We start from the raw sequence: 22,716 nt of genomic DNA on the forward strand, positions 1-22,716 counted from the left end.
TTGTTATGTTTCAGGAAAATAAGATAAAGAATGGTTTAGACAACAGCCAGAGTGACCTGTTTTTCTTATTTATGAAAACAAGTGGCTGGGAGCACTGTTAAGTGCTCTATTCATAACATCACAACAGGAAGTCAGGTGTCTGAGGGTCAAAGGTAAAGTGATGCTGGAAGAGAGTATTATGAGGGGAGAGGTAGCGCTGTCCAAATAGTGGGCAATGTAGCAGGCGCTTTAATTTATATTCAACCTCTCAACACTGACCTGGGAGTGTTCGTGGGATAGTGTAGAGGGAGCTTTACCTGATATTTAATCCCTGTTGTACCTAACCTGGAAGTGCTGAATGGTGGTGCAAAAACTGCAAATAATTTCATTCTCAGCATCAATATTCTGCACCTTTCACCAAAAAACCCCTTTTAAAAGATTATTTTGTCAACACAATATTATTCTGTACAGCTTGAAGCTGATGATTCTTCCTGGACCCCACTCATCTTCCTCCTCAGCCCCATCATCCTGGAAGGCATTGTGTCCTTCTCTCCCCCTCAGACCCTCCCTTTTCTTCCTCTGCTAACAGTCTCGGAATTGAGACTGTAAATGCATTGAGCTGGGAGTCACATAAAGTATGTTCCTGAGTGGTTGACTGCCAGGCATAAGGCCTTTATCCTCAGCCAATTGCAGAACCTCAGTGGAATACTGTGGACATGCTCTTGATGGACCTGTCACTAGCTCTGATAAGACCAAACTGGTCCAGTCCTGGCAAGCGTACTGTTCATACCAAGAGGGTGCTGAGACATGTGAGAACTGTATGATTAAAATTCCCCATGTTATATCCCTATTTAAGACCAGTAAATGAGTGTCTACAATTCCACTGAGTCAAAGCTGTATCTAGCAAAAGTATCAGTTGGCTGGCCTTCAGTTTCTGATGAGCATAGTGCCAGGGTGCCAATAACTCATGACAGTAAGATGCTGCTATGTGTTTGCCTCACAGGTGAGTTCAGAGTCTGAAGTCAGCAATGTTGGGGGAGAAGGTACTCTAGGACAGGCATGGGGTTTTGCCATGGTGGGGGAAGGGAGGATGTAGACAGAGTAAGAGTTGAGCTGATTTCCCCTCCCACTTACTTTATGGCTAGCTGTAGAATCACTTTGGCTTTGGGGGAGGGAATTTGCTTGTCATCTCAGTCAGGGACAGTGTGGAGGGAAAGGGACCCAAACAGAGAAGCACCAGTTACAGAACTGTGGGCGATGTGAATTGCATTTTGAGAAACAGGACTTCCTGTTGTGGTGTTGTATCTCTTTCTTTCACCCTAGGCCCAGCCTGGAGAGGCCCCAAGAAACACCAGAGGCTGTGGCCACAGAGGAATCCTTGCACTGGCCAGCCCTCCTTTCCACGTATTGGCGGAGTCCAAATCTGACAGGATTTCACTGGGGAAGAAAAATAAAACAACTTTTAATTTTAAGTGACCACAGGCACTAAACCTGCATGAGTTGGTGATTATATGATCAATATGAGGATGTCAGTAAATGGTTGTCTGCTTCTGATCTAAAACCATTGCCTGTACATGACCAACACATTAAGTAGTTTATTATTCTATAATATTCAGGGTGAGATGCTGGAGTTTTATTTGCTATTACCTCTTAGTGTAGGCCCTCTCTGCTGTCCGTGTGGTTACTTCAAGAAAGTGCATCTGTTTGGCATCAATCTTAAAGCAGGATTCTGACTGGCTGAGGAAACTATTCATAAAGTCTGTACTTGGTCCCAAAATATTATTTTCATTTCAATAAAGTTAAAATGCACCTGGTAAGACATGTGATACAGATGGAGGGAATATTTCTGAGCCTTGCGTTACACAATGGGGTAAAATTAAAAATATTTGTTTAAGCACAAGAAGTTAGAGGCGATGAAGATGATATTTTTTTTCATAAGCCATCATAGGGTTGGGTCCGGTGTCTTTGTAATATTCCGCTCCTCCTCACCAATGTTTGAGATTTTCTCCCAAAGTTTCTGGCCAAACCCCTCAGTCAAGAAGGCAACATCAGTGGCGTGAAGGCAAGGTCTGCTCCTTCCTGAACTGACTCCCATTGCAATACCTGAATAAGGGCACAAGAATACAAGCCGGCCCCTTCTCGAGTCTGCAGACCTGAAAGAACAATTTGGTCTGACCGATGGGACCCACTGTAGCCTAATGCATGGATTCTGAGCTCAAGGAAGCATTCAGAGGCCTTAACCTCAGCCATCAATCAATCCTGGCCTCTCTCACTCTCCGCTGTCTTTCATTACTGCCAACACAGCTCAGCTGTTTCTTGTTCTTCTCAGCACTCAAAAAAAAGCTCACTGTCAAATCACCTGTTAGAAAACTAGTAGCTACTAAGAATTATCATTATATCTATCTGTTGACTCTGTTCTCCATTATTCAGCACTTCTGTGTAATCACGAACAGTGACACCATAATCATACTAAACCTGGCATGAGAGGGAGCTGGATTAACATCAGTAGAGATAGTCAGTAACACAAGGTGCTGGGGGAGGTGTTACTGAGTGACAGTGTACAGGAACTGGAATAACATCAGTAGTGATACTGTCAGTAACACATGGGCCTGGGGGTTGGGCTACTGAGTGACAGTGTGAGGGAGCTGGATTAACATCAGTAAAAATACAGTCAGTAGCATAAAGTGTTAACTGAGAGGGGTTATTGACACCAAGCATGTGAGAGAAGTGGACTAACATTAGTGGAGATAGTTAGTAACATAGGGTCCTGACTGAAATGCATTACTGAGCCGAACAAGGTGACTAAGGTGGATTAACATCGGTAGAAATGCAAAGCCAGGGTACAATAGGTAGGCTTTGAGAATGTAGGGGAAGGGAGACACATTGAGCAGCTTCGTCTCTCCCAGCAGAAAACAATGGGTTATCCCATTCATTCCTCCCATTTCAAACCACAACAAGAATTGTGAGAGGCAGCTAAAAATCCTGTATACATTGTTGATTTATGTGACTCTCCAGATGGTTCACTCTGCATACTGCTGTCGCAGGCTGTTTTGGGGCCTGGTGTGCCTGACTGACCTGTCAGCCCCAAATGTACTGAATAATCTGGATTCTCCATCACACATTTTCCACATCAGGGCTCAAGAAATTTTAAGTCGATACGAATGATGAGAAATCTGGAGTAAACGCTGAAAATTCACTGCAGATCAAGTCAGCATCTGTAAAAGAAATGACAGGCTAAAATTTCAGGTGGACCTATTCATTTGAAGGGTCCTATTCCAAACAAAACTTTGTCTTCCCTTTGTGATGCTGGCCCACTTGTGTATTTCCAGCATGCCCTACTTTTTTCTTTAGCTTCCAGTAATCATTCCTGATAGTTAAATGTGCAGAAATCACTGACATATCCTTGATATGAGGCTCATGTCTGTGTATTGAATTAGACTCCTGCCTCCTTGGATTGATGTACCCCATTGCAGGAAAGCTGACCTATAGGAGCCTGTTGGTGATGGAGGAGCCAGTGCTGAGGGTGTTTTGAGTGTCAGCATTGACAGCATCTCTGCTTTATGTATAGCACAAAGCCATGGAGTGTGGGTGTCTGTGTCCACCATTACTGGATTTTATGAATGTTCTAGGCTCCCCATCTCTCAAAAAAAGCATTCTCAGGTCGGGATGTAGGATCCGGAGGAGACCATTCAGCCCCTTGATCCTGTTCTGCCATTCTATTAAATCATGACTGATCTGCAGCTTAACTCCATTTGCCCATCTCAGTTCATTATCCCCGATACCCTTACCTAATAAAAATCTATCAATCATAGTTTTGAAATTTTAAAATAACCTCGCCTAAACAGCTTTTTGGGGGAGAGAATTCCAGATTTCCACTGTGTGAAGAACTGTATCCTGACATCAACTGTGAACAGCTGAGCTTTAATTTAAGGTTATGTCCCCTTCTTTTGGACCCTCCCCACCTGAGGAAGTAGTTCTCTCTATCGACCCTATCAACTTCTTTACTCCTCTTACACACCTCCTTAATCTTCTCTACTTCAGCAAATGCAAGCTTAGTCTCTGCCTCGTTCAGTAAAACAGTTCAGCATTTGAACCTAACTCGACACCCAGCCCTATCAGCTTAGACACTCGATCCTGAGAGTTCACCTCCCAGCTGGCTTGTGCTCGGTGGGCTGCCTAGGAACAAGTGTCAGTGGCGGAGACATGTGTCATGCAGACTGCCTGTCTGCCTAAGTCTAATCCAAACATGAACTCACCCCTGGAAATAAAGACAAATGCTCCATTTATCATGTTACCTGCCTGAAAGATGGTAATAAGTATGGAACTGAAGTGAACCCTCAGTGATTTGTTGTCTCTGTCTTTGTCCCACGCTGTGTAATGTTTGTCTTCCATTCTACATGTCTTGTGTTCTTCACACTTTATGTTTTTCATATTTTGTGCTATACCCGTCAAACGTTTTTCATGTCCTGCATTCTTCATGTTGTAGTCTGTTAATCATATGTTGGGTGGTGTTCGTCACATGATCTGTTCTTCGTGTGTTGTGTCCTTGACGTGTTCTTTACTGGTGGCTTGCTTTCCTTGTATTTCACTGAGAATTTGTCTGGTGACAAATTACTTTATAAAACTCCAGCATTGAAATTAATTCAGAAGAAAGATACATTGATATTGTATGAAAAATGTTTTTGTATTGTAATTGTCATGAAATTGTTTCTTGCTTTCTCTACAAATAATGGAGTTGAGCACAATGGTTGTGAGGGACGATGGAATTGTTCTCTGATAACTCTGGGCACTAGGTCCCCTGGGAGACCTTTTTTTGTTGCAGCCTATGTTTTAGGGTCGTACGTCTGTTACGTTGCACTGGACAGTATGAGTTTACAGAGGTGAGCCATTGTTTTCTCCTCCCCCTGCCCACCCCTCACCCCTGCAACCCTCGCTTTCCTGATGCTTGTGGCTCATGATTAACATCACTTGACTGCCCGTCTCTCAAATGCAAGGCCTGAGTAGTTAGTGCCTGCCCTATCCAGCAGGGGTAAAAGGACAATGGTTCAGTTATGTCACATCCTTCAGTTATATATCTCTCGGTTAACACACCATCTCAAATATCACCAGCTCTCAGTTATCACCCCATCTGTCAGAGTTATTACATCATCCACAGTTATCACACATCTCCAATTTATCACATAACTCTGTTATAATACCATCTCAGTTATCATTCAATCTTTCAGTTGTCACACAGTCTCTCAGATAACACGATGGGGCTAAACTAGGCGCCACAGCACATGTTTCTCAGGTGCTACATAGCCTCATAAGGCCTCAAAGTGGTGGGTGGGAAGCAGCTACACACTTCCAACCAGAAGTGCACGCCTGCCATATTGGGAAAGGGGAAACAAAAATACACCCTTTACCCGCACCTAATGCAAGTGTTCATCCATTTGCATTGGCAAATAAGGAGCCCAATGCATACTTCAGGTCCCTGCTCCAACACTGGTTTGTCCTGAGGCAGCTGCACTCAGGGAAAGCAACCCTAAAGATCGCCTGTGTTAAAAAAAAGTAAGTTACTTACGGCAATTGCCACCCCAAATGCTGCCTCTACCAGACCCAAGATCCTCGACCTCTGACCTGCAAGCCATGGCCCTGATTTGCAATTCCCTCCCCCGGCCCAGATCTCCAGAACCACTGATCGCAATTCTCCACTAATTCTCAATTTTCCAACCCCTGATCTCCCTCAACTCTTGGTCTCCCTCTCCCAATCTCCCTCCTGTCGACTTCTGATCTCCCTCTCCGATCATCCTCCTAATCGCTCCGCGATGTCCCCATCTCCCTGACTCCCAATCTCCTTCTCCCACAATCACTGACCTCCCGTTAACCCCTGACCCTGCTCCTCCTAGCTGCCAATCTCCCTGCCTGACCCCTGATCTCCCTCCTCGACTGTCGTTAGCACGTTGTCTCACTCAGTTATCATATTATCTCTTAGTTGAGCAGTTTTTACAAAGCAATGTATATGTGTTCCAATAAAGCCTGCACTCACCATCAGCAATGGTTCTTTCCCTATTTTATTGACATTATTTTGCTGCTACTAGAGAGTTCCTGTTGAGACTGAGGTTCTGTTTGGATGAAATCTTATTTAAGAGCCTTTTGTGTACTTGCCAATCGGTGTGAAAGACCAGTCTGCTTTACCAGCCTATCAAGCATGGATTTGCCCAGATTTGAGTAATTGAAACGTCCTTGGTGAACTCCCAGTTCCCTGTGAGTTTTGCCAGTTGTTAGGCTAAACGTATCTCAATAAAATCAGGAAATTGCATCCAGGTAGAAGTGGGTGACAGTTGACTCTCACTGTGCTAAGCTGGTACTTATGGAATACAATTAGCCTCAGTGGCCTAGATTAAGCTGGATAAATGTGACCGTTGATCCAATTTCTGGGGGTGAAGTTAGTCTACAGCATGAGTCTAAAGCAGGTTCATAGCCAATCAACATTACATCATGCCCCATCAGTGCCATTGAGTTGCCAATGGAAAAGAAAGAGGGGCATGGTGTATATTAGGCTGCCAATTATGTAAGAGCCCGTTTGTACTACGGAGAAGACTAGTGGCACCCCCCTGACCTGTATCGAGAGATGCCCTGCTTTTTGAAGTGCACCTATGCACCCAGTTGGTGACTCTTGCAGTTTGGCACCTTCAGAATGCCCCATTGGGTGGGATACCAGTGCCCTTGCTGCCATACCTCCTGAGGAGTCAACACCATCAGTAGTTGAGAAAACTGGCAGAGAACGAAGCTGGGCTAAGTCGTCTCACTGGTTGGATATGGTACGATGCAATGACCCACCACTCATTTGTATGATGGATCAGACAGGAGACAGAGTGAACAGATCCATGAAAGATAAGTGGACTGTCCTGAAGTATTTATTGTTGATTCTCAGGTTGTTTGTGGCTGTTATCTCTCCCATTGGCTCCCATTATTAGTAGAAGAAAGCAAAAACAAAATAGCAGCATTGTGTTTGAGAAATGATGTGAGCTGACCGGATAGTGCCCTTTTTGCAGAACCTTTTACCGATTTGAAGCAGGCTGGGATAGCTCCATGCACAACTCCCTGCTGCTGAACAGAGTGACGCCATACGGAGAGAAAATCTACATGACATTGTCCGCGTATTTGGAGGTAGGAGCCTGCTTCAGTCAAACAGAGGGTCTGCATCCCTTCTTCTTGTTTGCTGTGTATTTTGTGTTCATCAACATGAGGGATGTTAGTCCTAGGAAGTGGCACAGCTTGTATTTCAGGCAGCTAGTCTCGGTATCAGGGCAGGTACAGCACGGGTTAGATACGGAGTAAAGCTGCCACCACACTGTCCCATGAAAAATTCCAAGGACAGGTACAGAATAACAGAATGGTTACAGCACAGAAGGAAGCCATTCAACCTGTCGTGTTTGTGCCAGCTCTCTGCAAGAGCAACTCAGCTGTTCCCTCTCCCCCACCTTTTTCAAAAACCCCTGCAAATGTTTTCTCTACAGAGATTAAATAAAAAGTAAAGGTCTCGCTACACTATGAAACGCTCCCACATCAGCTTTAGCAGAGGTGAGTTAGTGTAAAACTCCCTCAACACTGTCTCATCAAACAGTCCTAGAGCAGGTACAGCACGGGTTACATACAGAGTAAAGCTCCCCCTACACTCCTTCAGCAATATGTCTCATGATCCTCTCTGCTGCACGGGTGTGACATTTCTTATTTTCCTTCACTATCCCTCCTGTGATTTCTCTATGAGTGAGATTCCTGGATTTGGATTATTTTTCCACAATGGCTGTGTGTCGACTTGGAATTTAATGGCACTTCTCAACAACCAAGAGGTATTTCCCTTTTAAACAAAGCAGAGTTTCCGTTTAAATACAACTCTCAGGTTTACCGACCTTATTGGAAGCATGAGCTGGGAAGAAAGGTTCAAGCCAAAAGCTGAAAAAGAAACAAAAATCATTGTTAATTAACATTGTTGGGTCTTTGTAAATCTCTTGGTTTATCTTTGCAGATGGAGAACTGCACACAGCCCGCAGTCGTTACCAAAGACTTCTGCATGGTATTCTACACACGAGATGCCAGGCTGCCAGCCTCCCGCTCGATCCGCAACCTCTTTGGCAGTGGAACCCTCAAACCTTCAGAGAGGTAGGAAGCTGCCGACTGCTGATAGTCTACAGCTGCTGTCAGGGACCGCTCACTCTTTTTTGGTGAAATGTACATCATGATGAGTCAACTGCTTATGAAGGAAAGAGCTGGCCTCTCATCTCAGAGGTCACTGTTCGAGTAATGATGGCTGTCTTGGGTTTGAGCTCAATGTCACGAGGTCAAGGTGAAAAGTGAAAGGGAAGCAGGAAAGGGATGGAATGAGGGAGAGCAGGATCTGGGAAGAGTGGGATAGAGCAATGGGTTCTAATGTTGGCTTTGCTTCTTCAGCAAAGTCACTGAAACCCTCAACAATAAAATCCCCATGTCATGGAACGAAGAAGTGAGTGGAGCAAGTCTAGGCTTTTGGCGTCTTTACACTGTACGCAATTTCAGACAACGGACTCTCGCTGTCTCAAAAGAGGATAGACAGGACAGTGGTTCTAGCTGCGGGAAACTTTGCTAGCTCTCCTGGGAGTAAGAGAGGTGCTCCTTGCAATAGTTGCTCAGGAAACACACCACCGTTGTTCACATCATATCTCTGGCTGATCACAGATTGAAATTGATGGTGACAGCAGAGATTGATGCCCTTTAAGATTTGGCCGGGCCTACCTAGCCACTCAGACTGATGGATGCCAAGTCAACATTTGGGAGCCTTATTGTAAAGAAGGCCCTAGGCAGCTGTCATTGGAGTCTGCAGCACCTATGACAGTGCTTGTACTTCTCTGCCTGAGGATGAGGAGTTTTTCTTGGGGGCATGGAAGGATGAAAGATCGATTTATTGATGTCCTCCCTGTTTTCCATACACTGATGGTGGAGATTGTAGAACTAGTTAAGTGTTGGTTGTGATCGACACAGCTGAAGAGCCCTATCTCCTGGCTTTAGATTTTCGAGTTGTAAGGAACTTCTTTGAAGAAAGCTTAAGGAAATTGGGCTTGTTCACTGACAGAAAGGAACAGATTGTGATGTGACCTGATTAGAATTTTTAAGATGTAACTGATCCGGGCATTGTGTTCAAATCCCAAGGAACACAGGTTATAAATAACAAAGGAAGTCAGGAGGAACTTTTTCAGCCAAAGGATTATCAAGTTTTTTTCAATAAATTACGAAGGAAAAACATTAAAGCAGACAGTAACAGTCAGGTCAGGATGGTTCTGGAGAGAGAAAGGACTGGGGGATATGATGAGAAGGAGGAGAGGTAGTATCTTTTCTGAAATTGAGACACTTTTTGGGGTATACTGGCTTTTCCTACTATAAATACTCATGTTTGGGAGACCAGTTGAAAGAGGGGGAGAATTTAGCTCCTGATTGAGACAACAGTCTGGGAGGTAATCACCTTATGATCAGGAGAGCAGATACAGGGAGACCACATTTTTCAATAATGGATAAACCTACTGGCAGTATTTCCTTCCCCATAGTACCTGCTGTCCAGCCTCTCCAGTAACATGGCTGAAACCACCAACACTGGATGGCACTAATTGTGGCTGAGGTCTCTGGGACAACAGAGTGTTGCTGTGTAAGGTGATGCATGTTGTGCTGTGACTGACTCAGTTGAGTTTACTGAAGACCCCTTTGATCTTTTGTTTTTATTCAACAGTAACCGAGTGACTGGTGTGTATGAGCTGAGCCTGTGCCGGGTAGCAGATGCTGTAAGCCCAGGTAGGATCTGTAGTTTCAATTTTGGAAAGGGAAGAACCATCTGTTTGAAGTTTCACCAGTTAAACTCGCTGAAGCATGTTTTTTTTTTCAGAAGGATGGTGGGGCTTTGGGTGCCCTGTGCTGCAGTTTGCACACCAGGGTTGACCAAGTGTCACTGGTTGGAGGCAGTGAGGCAGCATCGAACATGAGTGTAATGAGGCTGTAATCTAAGCTGCAGCTACACCCATCATTTGATGGTGTTTATTGTAGGGGATAAATCCTGAAATAAATATCAAAATCCTGTTTGGAGCAATGGTGAATCTAGAAATTACTGACAAGAAATGAGAGTGCTGAAGGTATGAGATTTATTTACTTGAGGGTTTTCCGTTCCGGCATTTGGTTGTGAGTTTTTCAATCGGTAGAACTGCCACCTATCACCATGGTGCCGCCCCCGACCCCAGACAACTTTCTGGCCCGAGGCCCATTTGCAAGCTGGGAGCAGGCTCCTAAGCCTAGGTCTCTCCCACACTAGTTTCAGAGGAGATGGGGTCATGGAGGACAATCACTGAATAAGGCAGCCACCAAGCTGTCTAAGTTTTCCTTCCTGCTGCTGTGGCCTTTTTTTATACGTTCATGGGAAGTGGGCATCGCTGGCTAGGACAGCATTTATTGCCCATCCCTCATTGCCCTTGAGAAGGTGGTGGTGAGCTGCCTTCTTGAACCGCTGCAGTCCATGTAGGGTAGGTATACCCACAGTGCTGTTGAGAAAGGAGTTCCAGGATTTTGACCCAGCAACAGTGAAGGAAGGGCGATATAGTTCCAAGTCAGGACGGTGTGTGACTTTAGATTAGATTAGAGATACAGTACTGAAACAGGCCCTTCGGCCCACCGAGTCTGTGCCGAACATCAACCACCCATTTATACTAATCCTACACTAATCCCATATTCCTACCAAACATCCCCACCTGTCCCTATATTTCCCTACCACCTACCTATACTAGTGACAATTTATAATGGCCAATTTACCTATCAACCTGCAAGTCTTTTGGCTTGTGGGAGGAAACCGGAGCACCCGGAGAAAACCCACGCAGACACAGGGAGAACTTGTAAACTCCACACAGGCAGTACCCGGAATCGAACCTGGGTCCCTGGAGCTGTGAGGCTGCGGTGCTAACCACTGCGCCACTGTGCCGCCCACTTGCAGGTGGTGGTGTTCCCATGCATCTCCTGCCCTTGTCCTCGGTGGTAGAGGTCGCAGGTTTGGAAGGTGCTGTCTAAGGAGCCTTGGTGCATTGCTGCAGTGCATCTTGTAGATGGTACACACTGCTGTCATTGTGCGTCAGTGGTGGAGGGAGTGAATGTTTGTAGATGGGGTGCCAATCAAGTAGGCAGCTTTGTCCTGGATGGTGTTGAACTTCTTGAGTGTTGTTGGAGCTGCACCCATCCAGGCAAGTGGAGAATATTCCATCACACTCCTGACTTGTGCCTTGTAGATGGTGGACAGTCTTTGGGGAGTCAGGAGGTCAGTTACTCGCTGCAGGATTCCTAGCCTCTGACCTGCTGTTGTAGCCATGGTATTTATATGGCTACTCCAGTTCAGTTCCTGGTCAATGGTAGCCCCTGGGATGTGGATAGTGGGGGATTCAGCGATGGTAATGCCATTGAATGTCAAGGGGAGATCATTAGATTCTCTCTTGTTTGAGATGATCATTGCCTGGCACTTGTGTGGCGCGAATGTTACTTGCCACTTATCAGCCCAAGCCTGGATATTGTCCAGGTCTTGCTACATTTCTACACAGACTGCTTCAGTATCCGAGGAACAAACAAAGAACAAAGAACAGTACAGCACAGGAACAGGCCATTCGGCCCTCCAAGCCTGCGCCGATCTTGATGTCTGCCTAAACTAAAACCTTCTGCACTTCCGGGGACCGTATCCCTCTATTCCCTTCCTATTCATGTATTTGTCAAGATGCCTCTTAAACGTCATTATCGTACCTGCTTCCACCACCTCCCCCGGCAACAAGTTCCAGGCACTCACCACCCTCTGTGTAAAGAACTTGCCCCGCACATCCCCTCTAAACTTTGCCCCTCTCACCTTAAACCTATGTCCCCTGGGAAAAAGCTTCTGACTATCCACTCTGTCCACGCCTCTCATAACTTTGTAAACCTCTATCATGTCACTCCTCCACCTCCGTCGTTCCAGTGAAAACAATCCGAGTTTATCCAACCTCTCCTCATAGCTAATGCCCTCCAGACCAGGCAACATCCTGGTAAACCTCTTCTGTACCCTCTCCAAAGCCTCCACGTCCTTCTGGTAGTGTGGTGACCAGAATTGCACGCAATATTCTAAGTGTGGCCGAACTAAAGTTCTGTACAGCTGCAGCATGACTTGCCAATTTTTATACTCTATGCCCCGACCGATGAAGGCAAGCATGCCGTATGCCTTCTTGCCTACCTTATCCACCTGCGTTGCCACTTTCAGTGACCTGTGGACCTGTACGCCCAGATTTCTCTGCCTGTCAATACTCCTAAGGGTTCTGCCATTTACTGTATACTTCCCACCTGCATTAGACCTTCCAAAATGCATTACCTCGCATTTGTCCGGATTAAACTCCATCTGCCATTTCTCCGCCCAAGTCTCCAACCGATCTATATCCTGCTGTATCCTCTGACAATCCTCATCACTGTCCGCAACTCCACCGACCTTTGTATCGTCCGCAAACTTACTAATCAGACCAGCTACATTTTCCTCCAAATCATTTATATATACTACAAAGAGCAAAGGTCCCAGCACTGATCCCTGCGGAACACCACTAGTCACATCCCTCCATTCAGAAAAGCACCCTTCCACTGCTACCCTCTGTCTTCTGTGACAGAGCCAGTTCTGTATCCATCTTGCCAGCTCACCTCTGATTCCGTGCGCAGCTCAAGTCTGATGGGGCGGTAATTGGCCGGGTTGGACATGTCCTGCTTTTTGTGTAATTTTCCATATTGCCAGATAGATGCCAGTGTTGTAGCTGTGCGCAGCTCAAGTCTGATGGCACTTACTCCATTGTCTTGCCAACCATAGCAATATCACGGTAATGCAAGTGCATCCCGGAACCTCTGCACTGATTCGTTCCATTTGCCATTGCAACAAGTCCTAGCTGATTGACAATCCAAAAGGCAATCTTTGAAAACAGTACCTTGCGAATGGTGTCCGAAATGTTGTCAACTCCTGTGATCCTTTCGCCAGATGGACAGACCAGTAACCGTTTTTAGCATCCAATTTGAAGAATTTCACAACATCAAACTCTGGATTTACCTCCTCCAACATTGGAATCTTGTGTGGGCATCTTTTCAATGCTTGGTTAAGACATTTCGGATCTAGACAAACTCTAATCATTCAATTCTTCTTTACCACGCGCGTAATCGAACTGCACCAGTCCGTGTGCTGTTGTAATTTATGGATAATGCCGTCTTTCTCCATTTTGTACGGTTCGACTTTTAATTTGCCTTGGATATAAATGATTCATTTTCTCAGAGGGTCTATTGATGGAATTGCATCCTCTCATATGTGTGAGACTGCATCCCCTTTAAAACTGTCGATTGTATCAAACCAGTCTGGGTATGTATATTTCAAGTCAAGGACTGACTCAATAGGGTTGTTCTTGATATCCGGTATCCCCACTGGTACCTTGTTGATCACATGAATAGTAACGAGCTTAAGGTCTCTGCATGCTGGTAGGCCTGCTATAGCTGGACCTTGTGTATCAACAAGATAAAAGACCTGTGATGACCATGCCGATTGATTGTGGCTGCACTGCAGTGTTATTGTACCAATGTAATGAATCACCAATTCATTATATGCAGTTACCTTAGCTGTTGTTGGTTTTACCCTTACCTTCCAATGTTGAATGTATATATCCTTCAGTATCCTTAAGGGGAGTATATTGGCACTTGCTCCGGTGTCAATTTTGGCCCTCAATATGTGCTTTCCAATCCTCCTAGGACACACAATATTAATGGTTGAAAATGCTTCCAGCGGTGTGAATGCATCTAAGGACCTGGTAATGTTTACAGTGTGAAAAGATTACTCGCTGCCCTTTGTAAGAACTTGGCCAACATCATTTTTCATGCTGTCTGCTTTGTTGGCGACTTCGTATACGCACTCACCTCCATGCCTGGCACGCTCTGTGTTGCTGCCAGTGTACTGCATATGTTTCCTACTTGGTTGTGGCTTGCGGCGACTCCTTTTCACAGCTACTGAACTGGGTTTCATAGAATCGTAGAATCATTACAGCACAGAAGAAGGCCATTCGACACATCGTGTCCATGCTGGCCCTCGCAAGGCACAATTCATGTACTGCCACTCCCCCGTCCTCGCCCCACATCCCTGCACATTCCTCCCCTTCAGATATTTAGAAAATAAAGAGAACTTTACGGCACACAAGGAGGCCAGTCTGCCCATCATGTCTGCGCCTACCGCAAAACGAATCACCCAGCCTAATCCCATTTTCTAGCATGTGGTTCATATTGCTGGAGGTAACGGGACTTCAGCTGCATATCCAAACACTTTTTAAATGAGTTGAGTTGAGAGTTTATATCTCTGCATTATATTATGCCCTGCACAAGGGCTTCAAAGGGAGTTTCATCAAATCTGCATGTCTGCTACTCTGTATTTGCACAGCAAAATTTATGCAAACCTCACCTTATCACACTTTTGAAAGCTTTAGAAAGATTTAAACAACTGGTGTACCCAATGCCCTTTCATACCACATGCCTTACAGTGACCCTGGTACAATAGACCAGCTTCTTGGTGGATGAAGAAGTCCACATCTTCCACACGGCTTGCTCGGTTTCAGCATCTTGCCAATAGTTGAACCCGCACCTCGTGGTTGCAAACTCTGTTGGCTTGCAAGAATAGCTTGATGTTTATGCCTGTCTTTTCATAAAGCTTCAATGTCAAGACTGTTTGGCTTTGCTAGGAGATTCTTTTGAAAAGTTTCAGTGGATATTGTTGCTATCACCAGCTCTGCAATTCTTTCAGATAACTCAGCTTCAGAAAAGTCACAGTCGTGCCTTTGTTCCTGCAGTGACTGACAAATTGGTTGATTAATTCTTTTGGTTGCTGCCAATATGACATAAATTCCAACTAATGTGTCCAGAAATTGACTTTCACATGTAGTTGGTCTTCTAGTATGGTCCATATTTTCCTAGGGTCTTTCTGATCATCTTCTGATAAGCATGAGGCTTCGGCCTGTGAAGTCTTTCGTTTCATGATAGCGATTTTAGTTTTGGCTGATCATTTAACTTAAGTACTCCTTGTTTGAAAAGTCTGAATTTAGAAAAAATATCCATTGCTTTACAATTCATACTTGGGAATTCTATTGACATCTTGCTGAGGTTCCTGGGATTTTACGTGATTACCTAGGTAGGAAGAAGCTTTCCTGCTTTCCTCCACAGGAAGGTTTCAATATGTTGCAGATCTGGCTGCCTGCAGAGCCTTTACTTGCCACTCCCTGTTTGTGAACTCTGGCCCTGTGGGTCTGTGGTGCTGTTGTTCCCCTTCGCACGCCTTGTCAGCCCCCACCCACGAAACAGTGTTTTGGCGTGAACGGTACCACAATGTCCCGAATCGCTGTATTGGCTGCGATGGCTTTTTTTCAGCCTTTTTTAAGCCTGCCTTTGACTTGACCGGCACTGGCCCAATCCAAATCAACTGATCGCACCCCTTTGCTACCAATCTGGTGGCCACTTTGTACTCACTGTTCCCAATGGAGTCCTGCCTGCTGATAGTGCTTCACCTCTTGGAGCTCTGTTAACAACTTCTGCTTCCCTCACAGTCTGCTGCAGTTGTCCCAAGCTGAATCTGATGCTCTCCCAATGTACCTTGAAAGCTCAAAATCTTCGAACTACATTTGCTGCCGCCATTTGTGTTTCTTTCTATTCTTCAAACACAAACTCTCAAATCGCTCAGATAAGACTGGTAAACTAAACTGCGAGTTCTTTATCTGAAAATTGCAGCAGTATCTACATATTGCTGGGGAGCTCTTACTAGTATGTCTTTCTTGGTTAACTAACACATTGCAACTATTGTGTCACGTGACAGATGCCATCATATCCTGTCTGATGATGATGACAGATTATGGATGTACCCACTTAAAGACATACAACAGCCCCAGCGAGCCCAACCCCACTCACCTGCCTCTGGGGCCTCCTCCATGGCTGCTGCTCTGGGCCACCTGCAGTACCTGCAGTGGCCATCACTCCTGGTGATGCTGTAGAGCTGCTGGCCCTCTGATTGGCTGGCAGCTGTTGGAGTAGAATTATGTTCCTTAAAGGGGCGGCATCCCTGATAGCAGGCGGTTTATTGCCTGCCAGCAGTTGAATTGGGCCAGGGGTCCGACAGATGGCTGAGGCAGGGTTGCCTCTGCATTTTCCAGCGCATTGCCAAGACCCCCAGAATAAAATCCAGCCTCAGCCAACAGCCACAATCACACATCAAAGTAATACACTGGAGCAAAATTGGAAATACGGGAATCTCACTGAAATTCGTTTAAATTAAGTAAGCTCATTGCCAATCCCTACAAATTCCACCAGTGACAGGTGTTGTGGACAGGAGAGAGATAATAGCAATGGCTCCCCCTTTTCACTGCTCGACTGATCGAAGACAGCGCGTTTAAAAAAAGTGTTTTAGCTACTGAATGCTTTAATTGTTAGGAACAGACAAATGACAGATTCTCTTACAAGTTTTGAAAGAAAGATAAATGTTTATTGTTCAACACCCAAATATATACGTAACTATACCCACTCTGACACTCATACAGATACACACACTCAAGAAAAGATTGCGATTATAACAGTAGCATGCGTTCAGGTCTTATGATTTCAAGAGTTCTGTGTTACACTTGCTTTTCCCCGGGGTGAAGACTTGAAATGATGTAGGCCTGTAATCCTTTTTTTTGTCCAATGAAGAAAAGCTTTGGAGGTTAAGGAGGACAGATTCGCTGTTATTCTGTGTTCATAGAAGCAGATTTCTCTTGTTATACTACAGTCAAGGTTCAATGGCAAAGCCCTGGTACGGTTCCTCAGGTGGAGAGTTCAGGGCCAACTCGAGTCACTGCCTACATGTGGCTTCGAGCTGGTGGTTTTAGGCAAGGTCTTTTCTCTTCAGTGGCATAGATGTTCTTCTGTTTCTGTCTGCCCAGAATAAGACTTATTAAAACCCCTTACTGGAAACCTAGTTTCTGTCATGTGACCGGAGCATCTCTTTTCATCGTCCTCATAAATAATTTCTGATGGTTAGGTCATTGTCAGACAATGGAGTGCTGGTATCACTCATCCACATACCATCTTGATAAAATAGTTTTTTTTCACACCCATTTTCTGGATTTCAAATTTGGAGTCAAAGACTGTGCAACAGTATTGTGAACCCAGTGTTTTTTTAATTAGTTGGAGAAATGCAGCCATTACCACAGAAGGGTCGTTTGCATTTTCATAACTTCTGAAAGATATGTCCAGAAAGGTCAGTTGCATTTTAATGACTTCACCAAGACTTGTCCTGACATGAAAATTAGCTCGGGGTTCTTGCAGTGCCATGTGTATTGGCAGAAGAAAAAATGGTCACTTGACCTCTCAACTCCATTTTTTACAGGAACGTTTGTTTTGGGTTTATATTTCATAAGTTCATATTTACAGTTCATAAATTCGTATTGCGTGAGTGTTCCACAGGCATACTCTATTAGGGTCCTTCTGTTGCTGGGACTGAGGTTCACACGATGTTCTGGCCCTTGTCCAGTTGGAGCTTTGCTGGTCTCTGTTCAATGAATCAGTTCCACCTTTGTTTTGTGGCTTACAGCGGCACTGAGACATTGTATCCTTAACAGGCATGCAGCGAAGACGCAGGCGGGTCCTCGACACCTCGGTCGCCTACGTCCGCGGGGAAGAGAATCTGGCGGGCTGGCGGCCTCGCAGTGACAGCCTCATTCTGGACCACCAATGGGAATTAGAGAAACTCAGCCTGTTACAAGAGGTATAGTAATCCCGTAACAAGGCAATGGCGCCTCAGATGATGGGACTCGGGTGATTATGAACTTTATGTGGACTTTACCCAACGCCCTTAATGAGATGATATTTTCTTCCCCTCCTCTCCTGAATGAACTGACCCTTGCTGGGATATGAGTTCCAGAGGCACTGGCTGCCCTTCAGTATCTCACCAAGTGTTCTTGCATCATGTGTGAGTACAGGTCAATTAATAGCTGCTTAAGGGCCTCTTCCCGCCACTGGTGACATTTTACCAGCAGTTGGGGGGATGCTTTCAGCCACAAGGGGAGGCCGCCCAGTAATACCAAGCAGCATCCCTGTGGGCTGTGGGCTGGGGGGTGGGGAACCGTCCTGCTTGGGCAACCTGTGGCCCACGCAGGGTCCCCAGCAGCAAAGGCCACCCCTGCACCAAAATCTAACTCCCCTGCCCTCAACAACCAACCCCGCGCTCCCCGCCCCTGCCCCTGCCCCTGCCGCTGGACCCGGTGAGCCTGCCCCACTTACCGGCACTCCAGGCCTCCATGGCTGCTGCTGGTCCTGGGCCTCCTGCATTCAAGCAGTGGCCATCGCTCTCAGTGGCGTTGCTGGTACTGTTGCTGACCTGCCAGCCCTCTGATTGGCCAGCAGCTCTTTGGGTGGGATCCTGTCCCTTAAAGGGGACGGCATCGCCAACAGCGTCGCAAAGATAAAGTCTGGCCTTCCCTTTCTGATAGTGCATCTGAGAGTGAAATCTCCCTGTCTCTGGTTACAGACCTGAGTGTGAAACCCCTGTCTCTCTCTGATGGTGCAACTCATGCTGTGATGGCGGTCCTGAAGGTTAGACACCCTCTCTTATAGGGAGAGGTAGGGATGGTGGGGTCCTTGTCCTTGCAGAAGGCAGTCATATTTTGAGGTGTGTAAGTTATTCGGTGAGATTCCTGCATGTTTCGCTGTCTACAGGTTGAAAAGACCCGGCACTACCTGCTACTGCGTGAGAAGTTGGAGAGCACGCTGAGGTCGGGCTGTGATTCGGTGTCCTCATACACAAGCGAGGACCTGAGCGAATCCCAAAGCATCTCCTCAACGTACAGCCTGCACTCGACAGGAAGCAATGACATGCCGACCTCCACCTATACCACCACCGAGCGCCAGAAAGAATTAGCAGCTAAGGTAAGGAGCCAAGGAGCATTCCCTCTCGTGCTGCACATTACTGAGGTCAAAGGAATGAGGCTTGAGCTGTTGGCTGCTTGTTAATAGAACGTAATTTCAGTCCAGAATCATTTTAGTAAATTCATGTTCTCATCACAGTGAAGGATACCAGTGAATGGAATGGTACCATTTTCCACTCTTTACCCCAGTGTCACCAACAAAACTCCCAAGACAGGTATAACACAGGTAAGTTGCAGAGTACTGCTCCCTCTACGCAGTTTTAAAAGAAGTAGGTGAGAACATTGCAGATGCCCTAACTATAATCTTCCAAAGTTCTGTCAATTCAGGAACTGTTCTTTTAGGTTGGAAAATTCCGCATGTCACTCCGCTATTTAACGAAGATGACGCATGGAAGCCAGTGAATTATTAGACCAGTTAGCCGAACATCTGTTGTCAGGCAATTACTCATAATTAAGCATAGAGTGACTGAACACCTTGAGGAGCCAGCATGGATTTGTAAAGGGTGGGTCATGCCTGATGAATTTGATTGAATTTTTTGAAGAGGTGACTAAAGTAGTGGGCAGTGGAATGTTTATAGAAACATAGAAAATAGGAGCAGGAGTAGGCCATTCGGCCCTTCGAGTCTGCTCTGCCATTCATTATGATCATGGCTGATCATCCAACTCAGTAACCTGTTCCCGCTTTCCCCCCCTCCCATGTCCTTTAATCCCTTTCGCCCCAAGAGCTATATCTAACTCTTGAAAACATACAATGTTTTGGCCTCAACTGCTTTCTATGGTAGCGAATTCCACAGGCTGACCACTCTCTGGGTGAAGTAATTTCTCTTCATCTCAGTCCTGAATGGTTTACCCCGTATCCTTAGCCTATGACCCCTGGTTCTGAACTCCCGCTCCATCGGGAACATCCTTCCTGCATCTACCCTGTCAAGTCCTGATAGAATTTTATAGGTTTCTATGAGATCCCCCCTCACTCTTCTGAACTCCAGCGAATATAATCCTAACCGACTCAATCTCTCCTCATATGTCAGTCCCGCCATCCCAGGAATCAGTCTGGTAAACCTTCGCTGCACTCCCGCTATAGCAAGAACATCCTTCCTCAGATAAGGAGACCAGAACTGCACACAATATTCCAGGTGTGGCCTCACCAAGGCCCTGTATAATTGCAGCAAGATATCCCTGCTCCTCTACTCGAATCCTGTCACTCTGAAGGCAAACAAACCATTTGCCTTTTTTACCGCCTGTTGCACCTGCATGCTTACCTTCAGCGACTGGTGTACGAGAACACCCAGGTCTCATTGCATATTCCCCTCTCTCAGTTTATAGCCGTTCAGATGATAATCTGCCTTCCTGTTTTTGCTACCAAAGTGGATAACCTCACATTTATCCACATTATACTGCATCTGCCATGCATTAGCCCACTCACTCAACTTGTCCTAATCACCCTGAAGCCTCTCTGCATCCTCCTCACAACTCACCCTCCCACCCAGTTTTGTGCCATCTGCAAATTTGGAGATATTACATTTAGTTCCCTCATCTAAATCATTAATGTATATTGTGAATAGCTGGGGTCCTAGCACCGTTCCCTGAGGTACCCCACTAGTCACTGCCTGCTATTTGGAAAAAGACCCATTTATCCCTACTCTTTGTTTCCTGTCTGCCAACCAATTTTCTATCCATCGCAATACACTACCCCCAATCCCATGCGCTTTAATTTTACACGCTAATCTCTTATGTGGGACATTGTTGAAAGCTTTCTGAAAGTCCAGATAAACCACATCTACTGGCTCCCCCTCATCAACTCTACTGGTACATCCTCGAAGAATTCTAGTAGATTTGTCAAGCATGATTTCCCTTTCATAAATCCATGCTGACTCTGCCCGATTCTACCACTGTTCTCCAAGTGCTCTGCTATAAAATCATTGATAACGGAGGAATGTCGTATAGGACTGTTGATAGTGGAGGGGTACAGTACAGGATGTTGCTAGGGACAGGGTGCAGTACAGGACTGTCAGTGGGGGAGGGGTACAACACAGGACTGTTGCGGGGGGAGGGGCATAGTACAGGACTATTGTTAGGGAAAGGGTACAGTGCAGGACTGTTGCTAGGGGAGGTGTGCAGTAAAGAACTGCCATTGGCTGATTGTTGGGTAGCATTGTCTACAGAGGGCAAAGGTGCTGACCATAAGGGTACTAATTGCTACCTGGAGAAAACCAGGTTGGCAGTGAGTAGAAAGGTTAATTTGAAAAAATACTTAACCAGAAACTCATGGATGTTGTTCTCTCTTCCAGTGCCTCCGACTCCTATCCCACACATTCAACAGGGAGTACAGCCATGTCTGTATCAGTGCCAGCGAGAGCAAGGTATGTTGAGAAATAGTGTGTCAGTTTAACCTAAATTGAGATCAGAGTACCACACCCTATTTAGGAGGAGCGTGTGTGTGCATGTGCGTTTGCGCGCATCTGTGCATGTGTGAGGAGGGGGCCCTATTGGATAACAAGCCTTGGATGTATTTTCTCTTTATGACGTGGCTAGAAACTAAATAAAGGTCAATTGATCCATTTAAACAAATAATGTGGGGAATCAATGCACTGTCCCTCAGGCTAGGAGGTATTTAATTTAATTTTCCGTTTGTCGTGAGCCACAAGAGGCCAATGAAATGTGAAAGGCCAGAGCAGTGTGGGATTGACTGGGACATAAGTATTGGAATTTTTATTTATATATTTTTAATTTATTTTAACTTACTTCATTTTAGCTTTTCAATGTTAACAGTTGTTTAAAGTTGTTAATTTGGCAGGCTAACTAAGGGCTGTTTTTGGCAATAATAGGTGATTAATTGGTTGAAACAGAGAGGTGAAGAGTGATTCTCTGATTGGGAGCCATTGGCCACATTTGACAGAATCGGAAAGAATGATGGATTTCTGGATTGTACATCTCCAGAATGTGGTCACCCAAGAAGCAAGTCTGGACAGTTCAGGGCATTTGGGATAGTGTAGGGTGACTATCAGAGGGTGACTTGACTCAAAGATGTAGGGTAGCCTGAGTTACTGGAAATGCCCCATAGACATGTAATGTTGGCCAAGTATGAGGTGGGCAGTGACGGCAGCTCAAAGGAGCTCAGTCCTGCAGCATCATGGAGCAAAGGACTATCCAAGAGGTGACAGGATGGTAGACCAGAATAGGAGAGTGGTAATAGTGAGAAATTCTATAGTCAAGGGTACAGACAGTCCTTTGCAGTTGTGACCAGGAGTCTCGATTTGTATGTTATCTTACTGGTGTCAGTGTGAAGGACATCAAGAGGAAATGGAGAGTCAGTAAACAGAAGTTCCCATCCACATTGGGATTAATAACAAACGTTTCTTGCGGAAAAAGTTTGAGGAGAACGAGGTATTTTCAATTGCTTTAGCAAAGTGCTGACACAGACAGAGTGCACCAAATGTGGTACATTTGCCTTAGTTCTATGGAAGTAGTTTACTGAGCCATTGCATAAGTGGGATTGCTGCAGTTGGCCTCCAGGATCCTTCACTGCAACAGAGGGGAAAACAATCAACCCGGGTTCCCATCCCTTAGGAGTGCTGGTTTGGATATTGGGCTCAACTGTGATGCCCTAATGGTTGAATATATTTCAGCCTCTCACATGAATGATGAGGCACAGTGCAGCAGCAACTGACCTCCATGGAGCTGAACTCCAGTAAGCATGGCTGTCTTTGGAAGGAGGTGGGAAGGGAAGAAAAGGACAGAGAGACTAGCATCAAAGTGAGGAAGATTGTTCAAAGTAAAAGGTGAC

General features: G+C 45.6%; 1 protein-coding gene and 1 long non-coding RNA gene across 6 annotated transcripts in view; one reads left to right on the forward strand and one right to left on the reverse strand.

The window, feature by feature from the left end:
• kif1aa (kinesin family member 1Aa) overlaps window positions 1-22,716 on the forward strand; it is a 520,143-nt gene that overhangs the window by 382,814 nt on the left and 114,613 nt on the right. For all 5 annotated transcript variants that reach the window (XM_068041901.1, XM_068041902.1, XM_068041905.1 and 2 more), the window contains 6 exons: window positions 7,017-7,131; window positions 7,991-8,124; window positions 9,719-9,780; window positions 17,628-17,773; window positions 18,724-18,933; window positions 21,221-21,292. In XM_068041901.1, the coding sequence (XP_067898002.1) occupies window positions 7,017-7,131; window positions 7,991-8,124; window positions 9,719-9,780; window positions 17,628-17,773; window positions 18,724-18,933; window positions 21,221-21,292 (739 nt within the window). The remainder of the gene's footprint in view (window positions 1-7,016; window positions 7,132-7,990; window positions 8,125-9,718; window positions 9,781-17,627; window positions 17,774-18,723; window positions 18,934-21,220; window positions 21,293-22,716) is intronic.
• LOC137375166 (uncharacterized) lies at window positions 1,107-15,977 on the reverse strand. The gene is made up of 3 exons (XR_010975939.1): window positions 15,943-15,977; window positions 7,875-7,917; window positions 1,107-1,416 (listed from the first exon to the last, which is right to left on the reverse strand). It is a non-coding gene; the product is annotated as an uncharacterized lncRNA (long non-coding RNA).

This window comes from Heterodontus francisci, chromosome 11 (assembly GCF_036365525.1).
Source record: "Heterodontus francisci isolate sHetFra1 chromosome 11, sHetFra1.hap1, whole genome shotgun sequence".
NCBI classification, from domain to species: domain Eukaryota; kingdom Metazoa; phylum Chordata; class Chondrichthyes; order Heterodontiformes; family Heterodontidae; genus Heterodontus; species Heterodontus francisci.